The 23,344-nt window shown below is 53.3% G+C and overlaps 2 protein-coding genes across 2 annotated transcripts in view; one reads left to right on the top strand and one right to left on the bottom strand.

Moving 5' to 3' along the window:
• Nucleotides 1–1,950: 1,950 nt before the first annotated feature.
• LOC135996166 (TBC1 domain family member 24-like) lies at nucleotides 1,951–10,162 on the bottom strand. The gene is made up of 7 exons (XM_065647940.1): nucleotides 10,054–10,162; nucleotides 7,291–8,326; nucleotides 6,842–7,000; nucleotides 6,221–6,284; nucleotides 4,981–5,076; nucleotides 2,937–3,213; nucleotides 1,951–2,096 (listed from the first exon to the last, which is right to left on the bottom strand). Exons 1-7 carry the CDS (start codon nucleotides 10,160–10,162, stop codon nucleotides 1,951–1,953), a joined length of 1,887 nt encoding a protein of 628 aa, XP_065504012.1.
• Nucleotides 10,163–14,099: 3,937 nt separating this feature from the next.
• Nucleotides 14,100–23,344, top strand: part of STX8 (syntaxin 8) — a 101,218-nt gene continuing 91,973 nt past the window's right edge. Inside the window, exons 1-4 of the mRNA XM_065647932.1 lie at nucleotides 14,100–14,142; nucleotides 14,482–14,581; nucleotides 18,673–18,767; nucleotides 20,438–20,548. Coding sequence (XP_065504004.1) covers nucleotides 14,126–14,142; nucleotides 14,482–14,581; nucleotides 18,673–18,767; nucleotides 20,438–20,548 — 323 coding nt within the window. The 5' untranslated portion in view covers nucleotides 14,100–14,125. The remainder of the gene's footprint in view (nucleotides 14,143–14,481; nucleotides 14,582–18,672; nucleotides 18,768–20,437; nucleotides 20,549–23,344) is intronic.

The raw sequence follows: 23,344 nt of genomic DNA, 5'->3' as shown, positions 1-23,344 counted from the left end.
CAGCACTGCCCTGGGCAGCCTGTTCCAATGCCCCACAGCCCTTGGGGGAAGAAATTGTTCCCCAGATCCAACCTCAACCTCCCCTGGCGCAACTCGAGGCTGTTTCCTCTCATCCTGTCACTTGCTGCTCCGGAGAAGAGACCAACAGGCTCCACACTCCACTTCCCTTTCAGGCACCTGTACAGCTGCAAAGGGACTCACAGGCTCTGCCGCCACATCACAGACATCCCCAGCCCGCGCGGTACAGCCCCGGCCTCTGGTATTTAACATGTTAGACAGGGCCTGCGTGGGCTTTCCAAGGAAATACCCGGCAGACTGCTGAGACGAGGTCAGGCTGGGTTGCTAATGAAGGGCTTTGTGTTTCCAGGCATCTGGTGGATCCTGCACATCTCGGGGTGGAGAGAAACAGCCTCTTGGGAAGGGAGAGGGACCCCTGCGGGAAACCTTCAGCTGGACTGAAAGTCCAGGACATGAACACTGGCCCAGAGAGGTGGAACATCCCAGGCCAGGCTGGACGGGGCTCTGAGCAGTTGCCCCGCGTGGCATTCAGATGGATGGATTTTCTGTGTTGTTGTATTCAGTTCCCATACTCGAATGGTGAAACTATAATAATGAATATAGCGGGATCAAATCCATATATGCAGAAACCTCCATGCGGGGCTCTGAGCAACCTGATCTGGGTGAAGATGTCCCTGCTCATGGCAGGGTTTGGACTGGATGAGCTGGGAAGGTCCCTTCAACCCAAACCCTTCTGTGATTCTATGATCATGGAAAGAAAGAAATACAGTGGACACCCTAGCAGAGCTTTTCAATTGAAGGGAAAGAGTAATTCGGCGGTGTTCTTTCATTTGAGCTCTGTGGGCGAAGGGCAGGCATGGGGGGACGGAGGGCTGTGCCTCACCTCCTTGTCGTACCCGGGTAACCTTTACAGGTCTTTCTGCCATCGCCTGCTCCTGCCCAGGTCCTCCTGCAGTCGCTGGCAGCTGGCACTGAGACAGCGACAGCCCCTGCTCTGAGTAGCTCGAGCAGTGGAATATACGAAAGAGAAAACCACAAGTGGAAAGTCTATTTGGACATGGGAGACGTTTTCATCCTGCAGCCAGAATGATGTCTCTACATCTATGACTGTCCTGCGAGGGTTGCCTTGGCTGGCCGAGCTACACCTGCACCTTCCTGTTTGGGTTTTCAAACGGCACGTCTCCCGTTGGGCTAGCCGCAGGCACTCGGGGCGTGTTGGTCAAAGCTCATGTGTATTCACTGCTCACAGTCTCACATCAGCCCTTTGTGGTGAATATAGATCTTCAGTTTAATACAAAATGATGCAGTTGGCAGTTCTTGTTGGATGCAGGTGTCTAAATACCGGATTGGTCTTTGCTAATTGTGGATGAGCAATTTGAACCGCTAACAAGGAATCTCTCACACTGTGCTGGATGATGATCAGCAAGTGATCCCAGGGGACTCCTCGTATTCTGCAGAGGCTACAAAATTCTGCATATGGCTCGAAGTGTGTTGCTGGGCTTGGGACCACGGGGAAGTGGGGGCTGAGAGTGTTTCTGCTGAGCTTTGTACCTCGGCGTTGGATTTTGCCTAGGCTCCAAATCCCTACGGAGTCTGCTGTGCTGCAGTACCGCTGGCTTGCTGTTGAGCCACAAGCCACCAAGCGGCCAGGGAGGGGTGAGAAACGCTGGACTGGCTCACCTCCCCTCCAGCAGCCCCAGCTGGGACAGACCGGGTGGAGCGGGCTGGGTCTAAACTGCAGGAGGGGACCTTAAATGTCCCCAAAAATGCCCACAGTCCTGCTCCCAGCACCTCATTGCCCTCCCTCCACACCACCACGACGTCTGACCATGGAGGGGAGGATGGCGAGCAGAGGTGCCCGTGGCACTGCCGGCAGCGACCGCAGCAGGCCGGCGGGGACAGCGGCCCGTGAGGGGCTGTCCCCTATGTGACCTATGCATTTTGAAAGCCCCACGCTTCCAAGAGCTGCACCTTGAAGTTCTCCTGGCAGAGCGGCGGGTTGTCGAAGGTCTCGCAGTGCTCTGTGTGCCCCCAGAGCAGGTTGGCATCAAGGGACAGAGCTTGGCCTCCCCCTCCACCTGAAAAGCAAGCAAGACGGTCGGGATCTGCTCTCCCCTCTTGCTGCCCCAGCAGGGGCACTGGCCCAGCCCACGAGGTCTCTTGGGACTGTGCCCATCTCTCAGCTTTCTGTGCTTTGGCCACAGCACAGAGCTGGGCTGGGGGTGCCCTGAGCTGCTTTCTCTGCTAATTGGGACGTCGGCGTGGAGGCCGATCTCCCGGAGAGCTCCGTGCAGGGCAGCTGGTGCGAGAGGTTGCTCTGGCAGCACGAGCTGAATTATTAAACTGCTCGGAGAGCTGGAGAACAAGGACATCTCATTGCGTCCCCGCAGCCAGACCTGCCCTGATCCTGCTGCTGAGGGTGGGAAGGGAGGCAGGGGCGGCCGTGGGGGCATTGCTGACTTGCTGCCTCCCCGGCAGCCATGGGGCACGCAGACTCAGCCCCCCTGCCCAAGCCTGAGGGCGGCGCCGGCTGGCAGCTGGTGTCTGCTCCTGGTGACTGTGCCCGGCCCTTCCTTGGGCTGGTCCCCGCCTGCATCCCCTCCCCATTGTGCCCAAAGCGGAGGAGGGGGCTGGGAAACGACACACCAAGGGTGCAAAGCTGGCTGGGAGGTTTGGGCTGTGGTGCTCCCCCTCGGCTGGCAGAGCCTCTCTGGGGCATCCTTGCCCTCGGATGGCTTTGCGCTCCCCTGCTGATTTGAGGAAGCGCAGGACAACTGCATCTCCCCGGCTTTAGCTTCCTGTCCTAAACCAGGAGGTCTCTGCCTGTACAGGCAGCTCAGATTTTCACCTGGAGTAGAGCCCTTTTCAGCCAAAGCAGCGGTGTGACACGGGGTGGGTGCCCGCCATTTGGTAATTACCAATAATGATCCCTTCCCAAGAGCCAGACATGAACATGGAGGCTGTTTTCGAAGGCAGAAGGAAATGCCTGATGGCCAGAAACGGGGAGAGACGGCCTCTCCTCTGCGGCGTGGGCACGGTGAGACGGTTCGAGCTGGTGCTGTGGCCGTCTGGGGAGGAGCCGAGGAGGGACGCAGGAGAGGGGGAAGGCGAGCGCTGGCGTGAGCGCGGCACGGCTTTGGCCAGCTCCGGCTTCTTGATGAACACCCACTCGTACCGCTCTGTCTCGGGGCGCACCTGGGAAGCAGGAGAAACGCGGTGAGCCCTGTCCTAACGCGGTGAGCCCTGTCCTAACGCGGTGAGCGCTGTCCTAACGCGGTGAGCCCTGTCCTAACGCGGTGAGCCCTGTCCTAACGTGGTGAGCGCTGTCCTAACGCGGTGAGCCCTGTCCTAACGCGGTGAGCCCTGTCCCAACGTGGTGAGCGCTGTCCTAACGCGGTGAGCCCTGTCCTAACGCGGTGAGCCCTGTCCCAACGTGGTGAGCCCTGTCCTAACGTGTTGAGCCCTGTCCTAACGTGGTGAGTGCTGTCCTAACGCGGTGAGCCCTGTCCTAACGCGGTGAGCCCTGTCCCAACGTGGTGAGCCCTGTCCCAACGTGGTGAGCCCTGTCCTAACGTGGTGAGCGCTGTCCTAACGCGGTGAGCCCTGTCCTAACGCGGTGAGCCCTGTCCTAACGCGGTGAGCCCTGTCCCAACGTGGTGAGCCCTGTCCTAATGCGGTGAGCCCTGTCCCAACGTGGTGAGCGCTGTCCTAACGCGGTGAGCGCTGTCCTAACGCGGTGAGCCCTGTCCCAACGTGGTGAGCCCTGTCCTAACGTGGTGAGCGCTGTCCTAACGCGGTGAGCCCTGTCCTAACATGGTGAGCCCTGTCCCAACATGGTGAGCCCTGTCCTAACGTGGTGAGCGCTGTCCTAACGTGGTGAGCGCTGTCCTAACGCGGTGAGCCCTGTCCTAACGTGGTGAGCGCTGTCCTAACGCGGTGAGCCCTGTCCTAATGCGGTGAGCCCTGTCCCAACGTGGTGAGCCCTGTCCTAACGCGGTGAGCCCTGTCCCAACGTGGTGAGCGCTGTCCTAACGCGGTGAGCGCTGTCCTAACGTGGTGAGTGCTGTCCTAACGCGGTGAGCCCTGTCCCAACGTGGTGAGCCCTGTCCTGACGTGGTGAGCGCTGTCCTAACGTGGTGAGCGCTGTCCTAACGTGGTGAGCCCTGTCCTAACGCGGTGAGCCCTGTCCCAACGTGGTGAGCCCTGTCCTAACGTGGTGAGCGCTGTCCTAACGCGGTGAGCCCTGTCCCAACGTGGTGAGCCCTGTCCTAATGTGGTGAGCCCTGTCCTAATGCGGTGAGCCCTGTCCTAACGCGGTGAGCCCTGTCCCAACGTGGTGAGCCCTGTCCTTTGGGGCATCTCTCCGTTGCTGGGGGAGGACGGTGCTGCCTGGCTGGGCCGGTCGGGGGCCAAAGCTGAGTGCAAGGTCCAGCCCTGGGGCAGGAAGGGCACAAGATGTCCTGGCAGTGCCAGGGCTGCTCTGGAGGTTGCTGTGATTGAGAAATTGGTTTTCTTTTCACCAGGTTCTGCGCAAGGTGGTCACACCTGCACTGCCCACATTGCCGGGTGGATGCTGGAGGGATGCCGGTGGGACACTGCATGGATGCTGGACTTCGCGGCCTCTGCAGGGTCCGCGGGGCTGATTTGGGATTGCTCCAAGGAGCAAACGGGGCAGAAACCCACCCTGCCGTGCTTACTGCCCCACTCTCCAGGACCCACCCGCGGTTATTGCATGCTGCCTCGGTGGCTCAGGCAAGCCAGCTCCCCCCGGGGCAGGGCTTCCTTCTGCATTGCTCTGATCCAGCACAGCAATTTCTGTGCCGCTGCCTCTTCCCAGAGCTAAAGGGTGGCAGTGAGACCGTGGTAAGGAAGCAGCTTGGTGCCACCAAGAGGGGTCAGAGGGGTAACGGAAAAAGTAATTATAAAAAGTAAGTGTAAACCCAGAAATAAAACGTGACTTACAGTGAACACAAAGCACTCCCCTGTCCCAAAAAAGCCCGATGCCACGCCGCTCTTCTTCCTTTCACTCCAGTCGGAGGAGAGAAACGCCCCGCACACCTTGAGGAGAGAGGACAGGGAGGTGTTGGCGAGGGAGGGGGCTGGGAGCAGAGCAAGTCCCGTCCGGCTCCCGGCGATGGGAAGGAATAGCTGTGGCTCCAAGTGTTGCGTGAACGGTATTGCTACGTGCTGAGATCTCGGAGTCCCTTGTCCTCAGCTGGCCCCTGGACAGTGGTGAGATGGTCGCCTGTTTTATGCGTCTTTGGGAAAAATGTTTTTTAAAGTGGCAAAGATTCAGATGACATGTTTTTGTTACCTACGAGGCTTTTAACCAGTCCCGGGGGGAGGATCAGACACTGCTCCCTAGGTGTTTTGGCCAGTTCTTCCACCCATGGTCTGGCCCACCCTGCTATGGATGTCCTTGACTTGACCATGGCTGGAAGGGACCGACCAAGAGGTGGGAAATTGTGCACGTCTTTGGTACTAGATAAGGAATAAAATGAGCTAAAACCTGTAGGAAACAAGGTTTTATGTCACCTTCTCTTGTCTGCACAAGGCCCTAGGGGGTGGCAGGGTGTTTATCTCTGTACCACGCTGAAGTGTCAGGTGTGGGAAATCAGGTTTGGCCGGTCAATAAATCTTTGGGATGCCTGAACAATTTACAGAACTTGCCTCTGCTGTTTGATGAAGAGTAGAGAGATAAAATACAGGTTTATGAGCCACTCTCAGAGTCCCTGGGAAGAGGCTTGGCTCAGTTTTTGCAGTTATTTCACGACTTTCAAATACCATAGAAGCTGTCCTTATTTCCCCTCCATTTCCTTTGTGTGGCTGCTCTTGCAGTCAGGGAGAGATCCTTGCATTTAATGCATTGAAAGCAAGTCCTGGCTCAGGCAAAGCATCTGCTGACTTCAGGAAAGTCTGCTTAGCAAGGACTTTTAGCCTGTTTTTGCAATAAAAGAGTATCACTCGTGGCCTCTCCGTCTCACTGACTCCTTTGTTTCCCCACAGCAGCACCCTTTAGACCAGCCGGTGTCTAAGGTGGCTCTTGGTGCCGGGGGTGGCAGTTTATCCTCTCCTGGGAGCTGAGACAGACCCCGGACAGGGCAGGAGCGGGACCACGCAGCCCCGCGGCTGCTCCAACCACCCCGTCCCCTTCCCCACATCGGCACCAGCACAGCCCACTGCTCTGCTGGGAAACACCTACCTCCCCCTCTGTTGTTTTTATGAGCAGCACCGTGGGTTCGTAGCCTTCGCAGCACGTGTAAAACCTGCAGAATTGAACAAGGAGGTTGGGTCGGGGGGATGCCAAGGCCCAGGAGCAGCGCGTGGCAAGGATGAGGCTGTAAAGGGCAGTGGAGAGCAGTGGTGGCTCCTCTGAGCCTCTTGCTGTGCCAGGGGAGCTCAGGAAAGGACAGCAGCAAAACCTCATCATCCTATAGCTCAAGCAGCTTCAGTATTTGTGCAGGAATGGAGAGGGTTGGCTTATGGGACTGGTCGAGTTGTCATTTTTGCTTGGTGAAGCAAGTAATAGCTCAGATAAATCCAAACACCAGATCCTCCCACCCTACCCTCACGCACCAGGCTGGGGGTGCTTCGTGGGGGGAGTTTACCAAATGAGCTTGCTTTAAATCTGGATATATTTCCCAACAGAGTCATAGAATCACAGAATTATAGAACCATAGAATCACAGAAGAGAGTCCCTGGGAGACCTCAGATGTCCCCCATGGCCACCACGTGTTGCTCCTTTCTACATCACCAACGTGTACCTGCTTTTCCACCCGGCCCACCCGACCCGACTAGACCTGAGGGGCAGACGAGGCTTTACCTCTGCAGGCTGCACCCGTCTCGGGAGGTGGAGAAGAGCAGCAGTGGGGGGAAGAGGGAGAAGCGCTCAGGAATCCAGGACCAGATGATGCGCATCTCCTGAGCCGTTACGATGCTGGAGCTGAAGTTCTGCATGTCCACGGCCAGGTGGAAGGACTGCCTGTGCAAGGGAGGGCGCCCGTTACTGCCAAGCCAGGTTGCCCGTCTGCTTTTAGGGGTACAGCCCCCATGCATCAGGGTTCGTCAGGCTTTTCGCATGGTGAGCTTTCTGTTAACATGGCTAGCTCCGATTGTGCGGTGTCTCCTGACAGTGAGACTGTCAGCTGTGGGGCAGCCAGTGTCACCAAAGCCAAGGGATGTAGCTGAAGCTCCCCCCATGTTGTATCTCCACTGTAACTCATATTTTGCCTGCTTAGCCCCACGAGCTGGCAAACAGAGAGGCCTCCTTACCTGCCCTGCACCATGGTGATGCCCCTCTCCATTAGCGCCTTCCTGTTGGCCATCTGGAGGAGCCAGATTTCCTTGCGGGAGAACAGCCGGATGCCAAAGGCTCTCTCGAGGAGTTTGTCCACGGTGACATGCTCAGCAATGTTCTGGGCGAAAGCCTGTAGGTCTGCCTTGATGTCAGTCCCCTCCAGCTCGGGGGAGGTCACTGAGAGCCTGTACTGCTTCAGCAAGGCCAGAGCGATGCGGTAGAGAACCTTCTGCCCCTCCAGCAGGTAGACATCAAAGATACGGATGGCGTAGCTGAAGGGGAGGTCCTGAAAGAGCCACGATAACCACTCGGAGTAGACCTCGAAGACGTTCTCAGAGGTGCTGGCTACAAGTTTGTGAGCAGTTGGGCAGTGCTTGTTGGCCAGATCCCCAAAAGTCATGCAGGAGGCCTGGTGTGCCAGGAAGGACTGGTCGATGTAGCTGGTGTGGGGGGCATTGCTGGCGATGAGGCGGGCGATGTTCTCGAAGCACTGAGCTTCGTCTTTGCTGTAGTGCAGCAGCAGAGCCACCAGCGAGGGGAGGATGGGGCTGTAGGTTATGTCGGGGAAAAGGTTGCCGATGCAGATGAGGATCTTCTTCAAGGCAGTGACCCCGTCCAGGTTGAGGCAGTACGTAGGCATGGAGCATCCTTCCAGGAACTCGGGCAAAGGGTGGGAGCTCACACTCAGCTTCCCGAAGAGCCGACTCACCACGTCTCTGTAAACGAGAGCGTCTGGGGTGACGAGGCGGCAGGAGACCTGCTGGATGAGGTGGTGGTACACCCGAGCTCTCAGAGAGCGGCTCGCTGCCCAGTAGCCTTCTCTCGCCAGCTTCTTCAGCTCCTTCGGGGGCTTGCTGAGGACATCTCGGGGGATATTCGCCTGCTGCTCCGGCTCTGGCATCTTGTCCCAATCCACAAACTGTCCACAGCCCAGACAAGAGGAGGCGTCAATGTCCCAGGTGTCAGCCTCGGGCGTGATCACGACCGTGACTGGAGATGAACCCAACATCTCTGCAGGACAAAGACCTTTTATTCAACACATCTCACCGTCCCAGCTGACAGCATTTCACCCTGGCTGACAGCCCTTTGAAGCCTTACAGCAGCATCTTGTATTTCAACTACTTCCCCCCCTTGCAAAGGTAAGGTTTTCAGGAGGCTTCGCCTGGCTGGAGCTGCTCAATTTGCTCACGTGGGACTGGAGGACATCGGCTCAGCTCCCCAGTGAAACCCTTGTCCAGGGGCTCGGAGAAGTGTGGGGCCAGGTACCTGCTGGCTGTCAGGGCTGCTTCTCCACACCGTGAGGGGCTTTGCACCCCTCAGAAAGCTCCTGACTTCCCAGCCTGTCGCCTGCCGCGAGGGAGGTGCAGGCAGCAGGGTGACAGTCGCGGTCCCCAGGGGATGCCCATGGGACAGCAGCAGCACACTGAGGAGAACGAGCAGCCCAGTCCCAGCCCAGGTCTGTGGGGCAAGGAGAGATCCCACAAGCAGCGGGGCCCTAGCGATGCTGAGGCCAAGAGAGATCGTTTGCACCGTGTCCCCTCCCAAGGACAGAGCGTGGCAGGAGACAAGCCCCTGTCCGCTTTGGGCAGCACAGGACCGGGCTGCTACGAGCCCAGACGGAGCGGCCAAAGCCTCAGGTGTTTGCCCTCCCTCTTACCGCCTCCTGCCAAAGCCTCCTGCAGATCCCGGCCACGTCTGCTGTGCAGGTGCCAGGGAGGAGGTGCAAGGAGAAGGTGCTGCAGCGAGAGGTGCTCGCTAAGGGTGCGGGGACGCTCTGTGGGGGGCCAAAGGGTCCCTGTTTCCAACACGCCCCTATGTACCTGGAGATACCTGACCCAGGGGACCACACCAAGGGGCTGGTGAGCATCTGGGAATCTCCTTGGAGACAGAATGTCCCCAAGTGACCCCCAGAGAAGCTCCCGCATGTAGGACCGTGGCAGGGATGTGCCAGCTGCGAGCCCTGTGCTGGGAAGAGCAGAGTTTGAGCTCCTCCTAGAGAAAAGCGAGTGGCATTTTCCCTGCGGTTGAAAGAGGGCTCAGCTCTGAACCCTGCACAAAGAGACGGGAGTTGTCACCTGGGTGACTTCAGCTGGGCAGCGATTAATCGGCAAGGATAAAGTCGATTAGCACATACATTAATTCTCTGATGGATCTATCTTGGATGTGCTCAGTTGGGATGTGGAGCGTAGGATGGAATTGCACTGAGCCAAATCACTCTGCTTGGGCCCCAAGGGGACACGGGGGACAGAGCGGTCCCAGTTCCGTGGGCCACGTACGAGGGGGTCTGGGCGCCCGGGCTGCTCCCAGGCTGGGTTTGGCTCTGGCTTCTGCTCAAGTTCAGCAAAATCAGCAGATCAGGTCAGTTCTAGTTCAGGGAACAGGCAGGAGTTTTAACCAGTTGCTGCTCAGCCTGAGTCCCCACTCTGAACACAGAGACCCTCAGTACAATCACATGGGTTTCCAGCCATGGAAACCAGGCTAGGAGGAACACTGGGGTTGAAGTGGGACTGTTTGCACCGCTGTGGTCCCCAGAGTCACCTTGTCCACCCATCAGGAGGTGCTGCCCTGTCCCAAGTGCTGAGAAGCATCAGCCTGAGCCCACCCGGCTGCCGGTGCCCTGGCCCAGGGTGCTGGGAACGTGGCTCTGCACATGGCCCTGGCACGAGCAAGAGCCTCCTGCATCTCCCCGTGTGACACGTGTGGCTGCCCCCAGCTGTCCCTGACCGCAGCTCACTCACCTTGCCCGGTGCCCACCTTATCACCCTCGGCTGTGGGGAAGCCGCCGGCCGCCCCCCGGGGGGAGCGGGGCAGGCTGAGTCCCACCTGCAGCATGTGCCCTGCTGCCATGTCCCCTCTGCCACTGTCACCTGCCCTGGCTTTTAAGGCAAGTACCAGCCCGCCAGCACCGGAGGTTTATTTGGTGTAAACAGGGCGAGGGGTGGAGCAGCTCCCGCGCCTGCATCGCCCCTTCCTACCCCAATCCTGCGCCTGGGCTGGGCAGGGGGGTGTAAACACCCCGTGGGATGAGATAGCCATCAAACCAGCAACACAACCAGTAAACTTAATCATTTATTTTTCCCAAGGATAACCTTCATTTTCCCGCTCCAAGGTTCACTCCCCTCGCCAGCGTCACGGGGCAGGGAGGGGGCGAGGGAGCTGCCGAACCGCCCGCTGCTGTGAGCGCCCGTCCTTGAGCAAAGGAAACATCAACATGGGTGGTGGGTTTGCAACCGCTTCCTGCCGGGTGGTCCCGGGGGAGTCGGAAAGAGAAGCACGTGAGCAGCAAGTGCCAGGAACCGGGTGACAAGGGAGAGATTTGGGCCACAAGGACTCAGTGACACCCTTCTGCAGCCACCCCACGTGCCTGTAGAGACAGTTTCTGGGGATGGGTGTGCCAGGGATGTGCTAGCTGTGGTTGGGGCAGCTCTTCAGCACTGGCTGGGAAAAACACTGGGGGAAATTCGGCGCGATGCAGCTGTGCACCCCGCAGCACCCCGTGCATCCCACATACACAGTCGCTCAGCGGGACCACAAAATGTGATCATCGTAGGTGCAGTTCTGGTGTTTCAGCATTTCCAATCTGTCCTCCCTTTGAAATGGTTGCTGCTGATTGACTTTTACCTCAAAATGCTTTGCAGAATTACAAATGGTACATTGTACTTACAGACAAAAGTGCTGAGTTGGAGGAAAAGTACCTTCCAACAGCTGAGAGATGCTCCCAGCAACATCGTGCTGATCTGACATGGTGGCCTGGAGAACTCACAGTTCAGGCTGCACTTAAAAGCAGGCATTTTTAGGGGCATCTTAAAATATTTTAAGATTTTATTTTCCTTAAAAAACCAGATTATTTTCTCGTGTGACAACAACAATTGTGGGTCCTTCCTGCCTTGCCTCCCCGCCTGCACCTGCAGCACGTCCCTGAGCTCAGTGGGTGGCTCTGCTGATGGGTCGTTTATTCTCTCTCCAGCCCAAACCCTTTAGCCCAAGCCCTCCCAGCAGCGGGTCCTGCTGCCTTTCCTGAGGAGTTCGCCATCCGCATTCTCCACATTTGCTTTTTCTAGGACAGCAGATGCCTCCCCCTGCCAGACTGCAGCAGCTCCGAATCCCACAGCCCCCCGTGCCTGCCTGCTGCCTGGCAGACGGTCCGCACCGAGACGGGAGATGGAACTGGATTAGGGATAGTGCCAAATGAATCATCGCTTCATGTGTTTTTAATGGTGAAAAAAATTAAATATGTAGAAGCTGTGCTGGCTCCGGACAAGCAGCACAGCTGAAGGCCATGAATGTTTCATGCTAATGCCGGTGGGAGCAGCCAGCCTGACTCGGCTGTGCAAAGAGAGCTGGGCAGAAGAGCCGGCACCCCAGGGACGGAGCCCACACCGCAGGGGCTGCCAGCGCCCATGGGGCTTCCCGAGCCCCCCACGCTGCTTCCCCTCCTGCCCTGGACGCTTGTGGCACGTGTGTCCTCCTTGGCTGTGGCTTCACCAACTGAGAGAGTTGGGGTGTTCAGCCTGGAGAAGGGAAACTCCAGGGAGACCTTATTGCACCTTTCAGTGCTTAAAAGGGGCCAATAGGAAAGATGAGGACAGACTTTTGAGCAGGGCCTGTTGCGATGGGACAAGGGGTGATGGTTTTAAACTAAACGAGGGAGATTCAGGCCAGACATGAGGAAGAAATTGTTGCCCCTGAGGGTGGTGAGAGCCTGGCCCAGGTTGGCCAGAGAGGTGGTGGCTGAACCATCCCTGGAGACATCCCAGGCCAGGCTGGACGGGGCTCTGAGCGACCTGAGCTGGTGCAGATGTCCCTGCTCGTGGCAGGGGGGGCACACAGGATCCACAGTCCTGAACACATCATAGAATCATAGAATGTCCTGAGTTGGAAGGAACCCACAAGGATCATGGAGTTCAACTCGTGTCCCTGCATATGACACCCCCAAAATTCACACCATGTGTCTGAGTGTGTTTCCCAAATGCTTCTCGAATATCAGTCTCAGCCCCGCTGCAGCAGCCCTGTCCCATGGCAGGGGACACATCCCTGCTCCCCCCAGGACGCCCCCCAGCCCTGCCCAGCCACTGCAGGAGAGCAAATGTGCAATGAGGGGGCACATCACAGCCCCCTGAAGCCCCCCCGGGGGTGGCTCCCCATTGCATGCGGGGCTCCTCTGGCTTCTCGCTCGAAGCCGCCCCAGCCTCAGCCAAGGGGCTTCGCTGCCGGGTCCGGGCGCTCACCGGGAGCGCAACGGGCGTTGCAGCCGCCCGTAAATATGCTGACGAGGACCTGCTCATTATCGTGGCATGCGTGGTAGCAGCCCCATGTTACGAGGGCAATAAAACATCGCTATCATTGCCCTGCTGCTGCTTTTTGGGCACCTATACTGATGTTTGTATCTGCATTGATTTGCGTCATCAATTGCACCCAAAAAAACCAGGAGAGGCCAAATCCTGGGCATGGGAAAGGCCCTTTGGGCTGGGACGGGGCAGAAGCACCTGTGCCCGCCGGCCGGTGACAGCAGAGCCCTTCGCAGCCAAAATATTGACAGTGTCAACACCCGCCAGCGTCACCGCGGCGTCCCAGCCCTGCCCGCTGCTGCTGGCAGGGGACAGCAGGGACAGGGATGAGAGGACAGAGATGAGGGGACAGGGATGAGGGGGAACAGGGACAAAGGGGAGGCAGTGACTGTCATTTGGAGATGGCAGGGACAGGGGATGAGGGAGGAGGGAAATGGCAGCTGCTGCAAGGAAGGGACAGGATGGAGCTGGGGGAAAAAAGGCCCTGGGGGGCTCTGGGGCTGGAGCGTCCCTGCCCAGGGGACAGCCTGACCCTGCCCCAGGGACAGCATGACTGGGCGGAGGGGTTCGAGCCCCCCTCAAACATCAAGAGCTGCAGCCCAGGGCGGGAGGGGGAGAGGGTGACCTGGGGCGGGGGCTGTGGTGGGGAGGGGAGGGAGGCAGGAAGGCAGGAAGGAAAAAGGGACGAAGGCAGCACTGAGAAAAGCCCAGCAGGGCCACATGAGCATCCGGGGCTCTGCTGGGGTGGGGTCCCCACTGTGCAGACACAGTGGGAGGGCTGGGGCAGGGCTGGGGACAGCCATGGCTCTGCACTGCTCACCTCTGCGGTGCTACACCATGTGCTTCTGTACCATGCACTTTGCACCCATGCACCTCTGCACCCTACACCTTGTACCTCTGCATCTTATACTTCTGTGTCTTGTACTGCACAACCAGGACCTCTGCACCCACACACCTCTGCACTCTGCACCTCTGCATTGTGCAGCCCTGTACCCTGCATCCATGGACCTCTGCACCCTATATCATACACCTCTGCACTGTGCACTGCTCCACCACCCACCCTACACCTCTGAACTGTACACCTTTGCGCCCTGCATCCTCCACCTGTGCATCCATGGACCTCTGCACCCTGCATCCTACACCTCTGCACGCTGCATCCTACGCCGCTCCAATGTGCACCCTGCATCCTCCACCTCTGCACCGTGCACCCCGCACCATGCATCCTACAGCTCTGAACTGTGCATCTTTGCACCCTGCATGCTCCACTTGTGCACCTTGCGTCACACACCTCTGCACCCACGGACCTCTGCACCCCACAGTTCTGCACCGTGCACCTTTGCACCCACGACCCATGCATCCTACACGGGAGCATCGGGCACTTCTGCACCGTGCACAGCTGCACCCCCGCACCGCGCACCCCGCAGCTCCGCACCCGTCTGCGCACGGCGGGTTTGTCCCTTGGCGGCCGCCGTCGTCACGTGACACGGGCCGGAAGCGCGCGCGGCGTTTCCGGGCGGCGGTGATGGCTCCGGACCCCTGGTGAGCGCCGGGCCGGGCTCCCCGGGCGGGTTCCCTGGGCGGGCTGCGCTGCTCCCGCCTCCCGGGCCCGGCTCCGCGCTGCTCGGCTGCCCGCGGGCGCTGCTAGCCGGGCCCGAGCCTCCCGGTGCGGTGCGGGCCTGCCGGGAACGCGGGAGCAGCGCTCGGCGGAGCCTCAGCCGTGCGGCGGGGCCGGGGCTGGCGGGGGAGCGGGAGGCGACGCGGGTTCCCTACAGAGCGGTTTTTCCTCAAAAAAGCTGCTTTTAGGTGAATTTAACCATGTAGCGATGCGCTGCCGGGTTTCCCGGGGCGGGGCCGCGCTGACCGCCGCCTCTCCCGCAGGCTCCCGCTGCACGACGCCGCCTGCCAGCTCGCCCAGGAGGTCGCGGAGAGAATCCAGGAGCGGAACCGCTGCCAGAGGAACGGGGAGAGCCCGGCCAAGGTACCACCCTCCAGCAGCACTGGGCCTTCGGAACCTGCAGCTTTTGTTAGCTAGATTTTGGGTTTTACCAGTTTAAATACTGCTTGAGAATTAAATGTGCGGGAGGCAGGTGTGTCCGGGGAGCTGTACGGCCGGAATTTCCGCCTCCGCGGCCACAGGGGAAGCAGCGCTGCCTGGGAGCGGGGACAAGGACACCCAACCCTGTCTGGGGTCACCCAGCGGCCAGGGCTCTCAGCTTGAAAGTTGAGTTTAATGGCAGGAACTTCATATGTATTAATACTATGTCCAGTTCTGGGCTCCCCAGTTTAAGAACAAGGAATTACTGGACACAAAGATGCTGAGGGGTGTGGAGCATCTTTGTCGTGAGGAGAGACTGAGAGAGCTGGGGCTGTTCAGCTGGAGAAGAGAAGCTGAGAGGGACCTGATCAATGTGATCAATATCTCCAGGGTGGGTGTCAGAGGATGGACCAGACTCTGTTCAGTGGTGCCCAACGCCAGGGTGAGGGGCAATGGGCACAGACTGAAGCACAGGAGGGTCCAGCTGAACATGAGGAGAAACTTCTTTGCCGGGAGGTGCCAGAGCCTGGACCAGGCTGCCCAGAGCGGGTGTGGAGTCTCCTTCTCTGGAGACATTCAAACCCGCCTGGACCGACCTGTGTGATCTGCTCTGGTGACCCTGCGTGAGCAGGGGTTGGACTGGGGGGTCTCCAGGGGTCCCTTCAGCCCCAAACAGCCTGGGATTCTGTGATTCTATAATATTAATACGATTATGTTCTTTAAAATTCCTATAAAGAAAACAAGAATATAATTTTTAAATTAACGGTAGCTTTTCAGTGTGGTAAAAATAATCTTGGAGTTAACGGTAATGAATCTTTTACATCTGCGATGATGCTGGTTTTACAGAAAGAGGAAAGGAGAAGCTGTGGGTGTGTTGGGCACGTGCCAGTGACTGCTCAGGGCTGTTGCTGCCAGAAACAGAACTGTTTTCAGAGATCCTGAATCTGAGAGATGTTGGGATGCCCTCCAGCTTCTGTGTACTGCTTTTTGTGTAAATATTGAATAGATATTTTTCTTCTCCACAAAACTGTCTTGCTTCCTTTCTGCAGCAGCTGTAGATCAGATGAAATATGAATTTTGTGGCCTTTTTTAGCTACATTTCTAACAAAATGTAAGACCAGAGTTAAATATGGATGAGAAGCAGCAGTTAGAGCTTACCCAGGCATATTACGGTCTCCACCTTTTCACACTTCCTGTTTAAAAAAATAAAATAAAAAGATTCTCAGGAGGCTGCTTTCTTCAGGACTAAAAGCCTTGTCCTTCCCTTCAAGAAGTGTAGGAGCCTCCTTAGCCACACATGCCCAGGTCATGCCAGTAACTTCTCACTAAAGTTAAGATGAAAATGTGTCCAAGCCCTTGAGTTTAGTGTTTTGTGATAATTTGCATAATTAAAAACACACCGGATGATTTATTTTCTAGACTTTGCCCCTCCTTACAGCAGGGTTGTGATGTGATGCGTGATCACTGTCTCTTCTTTGCCAGTCTCTTTGCTGATAGCTTTTAAAATAAAATGTCGTTTTTGAAATGTTTCCTTTGAAGAAATGTTGAAGAAAACTGGGTTGGCTTTGTACAATAATCAGTGGCTTTTAATGAATTACTCGAATTTGGCATGAGTTGAAAAGTGGTTTCAGAAGGCCCAAATAAGTGGGATTTGAGAGAAATATTTTCTCTAGCTGTAGAATGGAGAGGAGTGTTTTGAGGTGGTGATTAAACTCCCTGCTCTTAGGGTGATGAAGTATTAGAAATTGTACAGACACACTCAGGCAGGAGAAGACTAATAAAAAGATTGCTGCTTAATCCATCTGTGTTTATAGAGGACAAAGTTCTCGATTTGCATCACTGCAATCTGTGATGTGTTCCAAAAAAACCCCAACAACACATTGTATTCGTGTTGTTTGAAGCTTTTCTTGTACCATAACTCTCCAGGTTGTGTTTTATGGAAACATTACACAGCTGACTTAGTTCTTCATAAAATCATTTGTTCCATGCCCTGTGTTTTCCAAGTGCAGTTTCCCTTTAATCCATTAACAGTTAAATATGAATATTTGGCAGCCTTTGATTCTACTATAAACAAGTTTCCAACAATGAGAGTTGTTTTCATAACAGAAATGCATATTGAGAAATCCACGGCTGAGTGGTCATATATTCTGTGACTCCTGAATGTCTTAACGGAGGAAAAAGTCTTTGTACAATATTTCCCTGGTAGGGAGAATGTAAACAAGTTTTTATGGTATTTTGCCATTAGCATGGCAAAAAAAACCCGCCAACAACTTGTTGCTTATTGCTGAGCAAAAAACAGAGCATAAAATTTAAAATGGGAAAAAAAACCCACCAAACCCTGACCTTGTAGGGAAAGATTTCAAGTTGGCAATTGCGAACTCTGCTCTGTTGAGCTGATCTTAAAACTTCCACTGCTTTCTCTTCTCTTCTCTTCTCTTCTCTTCTCTTCTCTTCTCTTCTCTTCTCTTCTCTTCTCTTCTCTTCTCTTCTCTTCTCTTCTCTTCTCTTCTCTTCTCTTCTCTTCTCTTCTCTTCTCTTCTCTTCTCTTCTCTTCTCTTCTCTTCTTTCTCTTTCTTTTTTTTTTTTTAATATTTTTTTTTCTCTGATAGAAGGGAAATCTTTTGTTACAGCACCGCAGTTTCTGGCCAGAGTAGCAGAGAGTGTCTGTTCGATAGGTGACTTTCCTGGACACATGTATCTACCTTTATGCTACTTTGCTGTCCTGGGCCGATTCAGTGCAGCGTTCTTCACCAAGACGCGAGTGCAAGGAATGTGCATGTGAAATGCAAAGACCTTTTATTACCTGAGCGCAGAGCTGGGGGGTGTGCAGCGCAGTTCAACGGCCCTAGAAGCGTTTACACCCCGTCCCGGCTTTGGGAATGTTTGGGTTTGGGTCTGCAGGTGGATTTTGCAGCTCCCTGCTTGGCTCTCTCAGCTGGGCTGCATCTTTCTGTCCTTGTAGCGTTTGAGAGCAGGTCTTGCTGAGTCAGATTGAAACTTCTGGTGCTCTCAGGTGATTTTTGGGACCTCCCGCTCTGTCCCTCTGCAGATACCAAGCGCAGTTGAGCAGCACAGTGACTGTTCAGTGAGGTGTTGGTGTCTGGCTGCTGCCTCTGTGTCTTCAAGAACGAGAGTCAAAGCAAATATCCCTCCTGTGTTACTAGTTGGTCACACAGAGCAGCTGAGGTTGCCAACCATTATAACCCACAGCAGGGCTAATATCTTGTAAGACATGAAGTCTTAATTAGAATGACCTGCAGAGTTAATTGCAGTTACGGGGTTTTTTCCTAGTATGTTCCACAGAACTGGAATGAAAAGAAATAATATTTAAGGAGCAAAAACCTAGAGGATAATGTCAGTGTAACTTGGGAAGAGGTGGGAGAGAGGAGGATTCCTGCAGTCCTCAGCTTGGAGCAGGGAAGAATGTGAACAACTCAACTGCTTTTTTAGTAAGAACAGACACATCTGAATTTTGGACAGGTCAGTTATGAGAAAGGGTTGGGAGTCACAGGTGCTGCTGGGAAGGACAGTGGAGGAAATCTGAATTTCTTGGCAATCTTGAGTTTAAAGTCTGGAAGGGTTCAGTGGAGGGAACGTCTGAACCTGTAGTGAGCTCCCCTCTAACCCGGGAGCTGGGAAAGAAACCTGGTGGCAGAAGCAGCTGGCGCCTGTATTTGTGTTAAAGATCAGAGGAAAGAACTGGAAAACTGACTGGAAGATACTAAAATGTGCTGAAATGTTTTGCCCGTATAAAGGACCGTGTTTATAAAGACTTGAAAGAAAGCTCTCTGTATTAAACAGCATTCATGCATTAGAATTGTGTTTGCGAAACTAGTTCTAATTCTCTGGTTTTGTAAGAGTCCAGCGCAGTTAACTGAATCGCTCCCTCTGTGGTGCTGAGACACACTTTTGTGGTTTGGAATGGAGTCCTGCACAGCACTATAGCTGAAGTTAAATATATTGTCACCTGTGTGTATTCAATTTAACGTAAATATAACTCAGATTAAAAAAAAAAATTATTTCTTCCCCTTCAGCTCAATGTGGTTCTCAGATCATCGTTGCAGAATCTCAGGGAGAAGATCGATCAACTGAAGGACTTACTGCTTCGGGCTGTATCAACACACCAGATGTATCTGTGTAAACAGCAACTCACCAACCTTTCTGTATTGCGGGAGAGGGTGGAAAATATGCTGTAATTGCTCTGCCATGCAGTTGGGGTTTTTCCCTCATTACATTTTTGGAAGACTCTGTCACTAGAACTGTGTCCGTGCTGCTGTTTGATATTTTCATCGCAGCTGGAGTGTAGGAAGAGTTGGGAGCTTGGACATCTTGGGTGTGAGGCTGGATTTGGGTATGTTTGTGTCAGAAAGAAGCTTCACGAGATGGTCCAAGCGATCTCTGAGCTGCCATCATGGTGTCTGTGCTGTGCCGACGCTGCTGAGCGGTTGGTTTGTGAGTGAAGGGTGCTCGGCTGCAGAAAACTGGCCAGCGTGGGGTGTTGTGGTGGCTCGGTCGCTGGCTGCAGCAGTGCCGGGGGCTGCACAGAGGAAGGATGAAACCTTGGGCAGGGATGGGGTGGCCCTGACTTGTACTGACTTCAGGAACAATGAAACTTAGAAAGTGAAATTTAAAATCAAATTTTAAAAATGCCTTAGAAAGAAATCACAGGTTTTCTTCTAGCAGCGTTGCCCTGCGGCCTGGCTTGGATTTGCTTCTCTTTCCATGTGCTGGGATAGTCAGGCGTAAGGAGACAAGTATATCTGTCTCCCTGAAGCTGTCCAGCAGCAATCTGATTTAATGAATTAATGTTTAATTTCAAGCTCATTATAGCATGAATCCCTTCTAAGCACGGCCCCCTTGAGTCCTGCGGGGTAAAACTTTCCTGTCTGGTGAGCACCTGAGAAATGCCTCCGCTGTGGCAGAAAAACACACAAATCAGTTCAGTAATTGTATAATCTACTCAACAGTACTTGGAAGCGAGTTAATAATCCTTCAAAATGTCACTAAGATTAATTAAAAAAGCAAATGCACGTCCCGTGTCAAAGCTACAGCACTTCAGGGCACTTTGTCTTTCAGAGATATTGCACGAATTGTTCTTCTGCGGCATCAGTGGCTGTCAGGGTGTTCTGCTGATGAATTATGAATGGAAACAGATGCTCAAAGTACATTTTTAGTTGGTTGCTGATCACTTGGCCAGGAGCTGCTCACCTCGGCTGTGTTACGAGTCTCCAGTGAAATAAGATGTGAGGTACCCTGCTGATTTTAAAAGCTCTTTTCTGCTTGGGCCTGCCCCATTTATGTCATAACAGTATAAATTGGAGGTCTTTTAAGAAGACTCATCCTTCCCTGAACTTAACCTGTGTAGTACTGCTATACATTGTCAGTCTTATAGAAGAGACCAACTGCGTAGGACTTCTGAGTGATAAATGAAAGAAGAATTATGTTGGAGTTTGGAGAGGGAAGTACTATTCTTAATACTTATGCTAATTTGACAGTAAATAACCTTCCAGTTCTCTTATTACTTTGGGATGATGACCTGAAGATCGCTCTGTGGTCACTTTTTCATTGAGATATGTAAACTTCAGAAACATGTTTAGAATAACAGCAGATTTAATTCAGAAAAATGGGACCTCTCCTTCTCTTAGATGTTACAGCCTTTTCTTGAGTTCAAATAGTTGCTCTAGTTAATTTTGATGATCAGGAGGTCTGATTTGTTTTAAGAATGTATACCGGGTATTATATAATAAAATCAAAATTTTTCAATGTTTTCAAGTCTGGTCCTTAACCAAGTATCACCAGTACACAGCTGGAGGGCGACAGGCGGCAGAATTTGGTGGATGATCTTCTCACGAGACACAAACAACTTCAGGCATCTTACAAGAATGAAGGCCCAGAACCAGACGTGATAAGGTATGGCATTGTCACCTCCAGTGAACCATGCGATTTGTACTTTGAATATGTCTGAATATAATGTTAAATGCATCCATTGAACTCATTTACCTCTGCAGTAGCAAACTGTGGATCCATTTGCTTCAAAATCATGTGGGTTTGTGTTTGTTTTTTTTTTTTTTTAATGACAGCATCATTTATGTGCACAAAGCTGGAGAGGACATGAAGGTGGGGAGTTGCTTGGAAGATGTAATTGCTTACTGAGTGATCTGGTGTGTCCTTTACAGATGGGAAAAATAATTATGGTTAATAGAAAGTCACGCTCTTCTCGTGCAATTCTCATGTAGCCCCTTTCAAGTAGAAGCAGTTACGTTTTCATCTCTAACAGGTTCTTAGAATCCATCCCCGTCTGGTCAGGAAGAAAGGCAGAGCCTTTTCTCAAAGTGTGAAAGTATCAGCTGTGCATAAACTGGTGTTGGTGAGAGTCACCCAGGTGCTGTGTCCACAACACACGAACCATGTTAGGCATAGACTTGGTATATAATCCTATAAAAAGACATTTTTTACTGCAGGTGCTGCAGTCCTGCAAGCTCAATGTGTGGTGGAATAAGGAAGGATGGGTTGTTTCTAGTGCTTTGTTAATAGCCTTTTGAATTTTATCCCTTTCCAGTTAGGCCAGCACCAGCTTTTGCCCGTGGAATTCCATTTGTGAGTATTTGCTCCCCTGGGCTGTACTTCAGAGTTTTCAGTAGCTTCGGTTTCTGCGTGAGCGTGTGTGTGTCTTGCTGAGGAGCTCCTTGCAGCTGCTTTACATCCAGGAGCTTTTGTGTCTCACTAAAATACTGAGTTCAAACTGCTTGCTGAGCAGCAGAATTGAGATTCCTGGGAATTTGTTACACGTCTCTTTCCCAATTCAAATAGCATAAGCCCTTTACTCCTTGTTCCTCCTCTGTCTCCTGTGTTTTCAGTGACATCCCCACTGGTTTAGTGTCCTGGATCAGCCTGGAGCTCTACACGTGCTGCAGATGGTCCAAAGGCTCTGCTGACGAGCTTCTGTCCCTTCTGCCTCCTTATTTTTGTTGTAAAAGTTGATTTTTCTTCGAGACTCGTTTTTCTTTCAATGTGTTTAAACTAGATAATGAATTAATTGCTAGAGGAGAAAAGAGGTAGCGATAAATAAACCTTGTTTCTAAGCTGGTAGCCAGGTTACCGACAGCAAAATGAAGCTGCCGTTTCCTCCTCCCTCTGCAAGAAAATGGGTAGTTGTGCCACATTAGGGCTGTGGTAGGTCAGATCTGAAATGGTGTGTGTTGAGAGACAAATTCAGAAGCATCCTCAAGATTCACTGGGTGATATGTTTGATCTCTATTAACCCTGAGCCAACATTCATGCAGAAAAAAATGAAAACCCTGCTATGAAAGAGCGTGACTTACCTGTGTCCTGAGCCCATGCAGGTCACTAAACACCGCTCTTTGTGAGACTTAGAATTTTGACTAAATTCCAGCACAGATAATTGCATTTGCTCCTCCTAATTTTTCCTTTGCAAATTCAGGTAATCTGTCCTGCAAAATGGTGCAGACGAGAAGCGGGGCTGCAGTCTCTGAGTTTGCAGAGCTTGCGATATTTCCCCAGTCACTGAAATTACTCTCGAGTGTAGACTGTAATCAGTAAAACTTTGTTTTAAAGCCACATTTTTTTTTTAAGAAAGTGAACACACATTCTCAGAAGTTTTATATTAATCATTCCCATTGGGCCCAGGCCCCTGTTTTGTGGCTGTGTGGGGGGTTCGAGGCGGTTTGTGCCGTGGGTCACGCCGGGGCCATGCTCTGCGCCCTGAGCCCTGCGCGATGCCACGTGTGCTCTGGGTCGTACCAGGAGCATACCTGGACTTGTGCAGGATGGACATGCGGTAGAAATACATATTGTTAAAAATGAGCTTGTGCTTCGAGGTGGCAGGCATTTTCTAATGCACCGTATTCACTGGGCCTTTTCTGTAGCAAATCCACAGCGTTGCATTTTACACAGACACGTGCAAGGTTACTTGTGGGAGAGGGAATGTTAGAGTCTCCCTGAGGAATTTTCTCACCTTTTTGCAACGTGTCAGCCCTTGGAACAGAACAAAACATCCTGTACTTTTAACTCCTCCTGCTTTTGAAGAAATACATGAGTGTTTTTGCTGATGTTCTTTGAGAACCCATCCCTTTTCAGCGCTGTGCCCTTGAAAAAGGCGGAGACAGTTGTGAAGCTATTTTATAGTAACAAGTTGGGTACCAATGTGAGCGCTGTGTCCTGCCATAACTGTTGAAAATAAGATATATTTTTTTTCTAGCTTGTTTACTTTGTGTATCTTGGAGCAGGTAAAAGACATACTCAAAGTTCGACTGATAATTTTCTGTATTCACATGTATATTTGTGTTTTGTGAGGATCTGTCCAGGACCATGGTGTGTAGAGGTTGGGTTTTGCTTACTTTCGCTCTCCAGGGCAGTGTTTGGTACAGCCAAAGCACGTGTTTCACTTTATGATCTGTCGTCTTTGCGGAACCAGACGTTGTCAATGCAGCACCTGCTGTAGAAGGTAAAACTGCGGACTTTGGTCGACTCTGTCAATTGTTCTAGGTTTGGCATTCTCCTTAGCACCGTGCAAATCCAGTTATGGTGCTGGATTTTACATCCATCGCCGAGTCAACCAAAACATGTAAGATAACAAGCAGGCAGAGCTCTGTGGGGACTGCGGGGCAGCACTGGCAGGTGCTGCAGCCAAGCAGGGCTCAACGCAGAGCTGCGCCGGCCTGAAGGTATTGAGGCAGACGGCAGGAA

This window comes from Caloenas nicobarica, chromosome 18 (genome assembly GCF_036013445.1).
Source record: "Caloenas nicobarica isolate bCalNic1 chromosome 18, bCalNic1.hap1, whole genome shotgun sequence".
In the NCBI taxonomy this organism is placed as follows: Eukaryota; Metazoa; Chordata; class Aves; order Columbiformes; family Columbidae; genus Caloenas; species Caloenas nicobarica.
This window is presented reverse-complemented; position numbering and strand designations above follow the sequence as displayed.

What these genes read in the sequence shown, in the direction of transcription:
- LOC135996166 (XM_065647940.1), bottom strand. Translation starts at nt 10,162, where the DNA reads ATGGCAGCAGGGCACATGCTGCAGGTGGGACTCAGCCTGCCCCGCTCC. An exon ending in TAAAAACAACAGAGGGGGAG is followed by an intron (nt 5,077 to 6,220) that starts GTAGGTGTTTCC and finishes TCTCTCCTCAAG; the next exon opens with GTGTGCGGGGCGTTTCTCTC. An exon ending in GGGAGTGCTTTGTGTTCACT is followed by an intron (nt 3,214 to 4,980) that starts GTAAGTCACGTT and finishes CCTGCTTCCCAG; the next exon opens with GTGCGCCCCGAGACAGAGCG.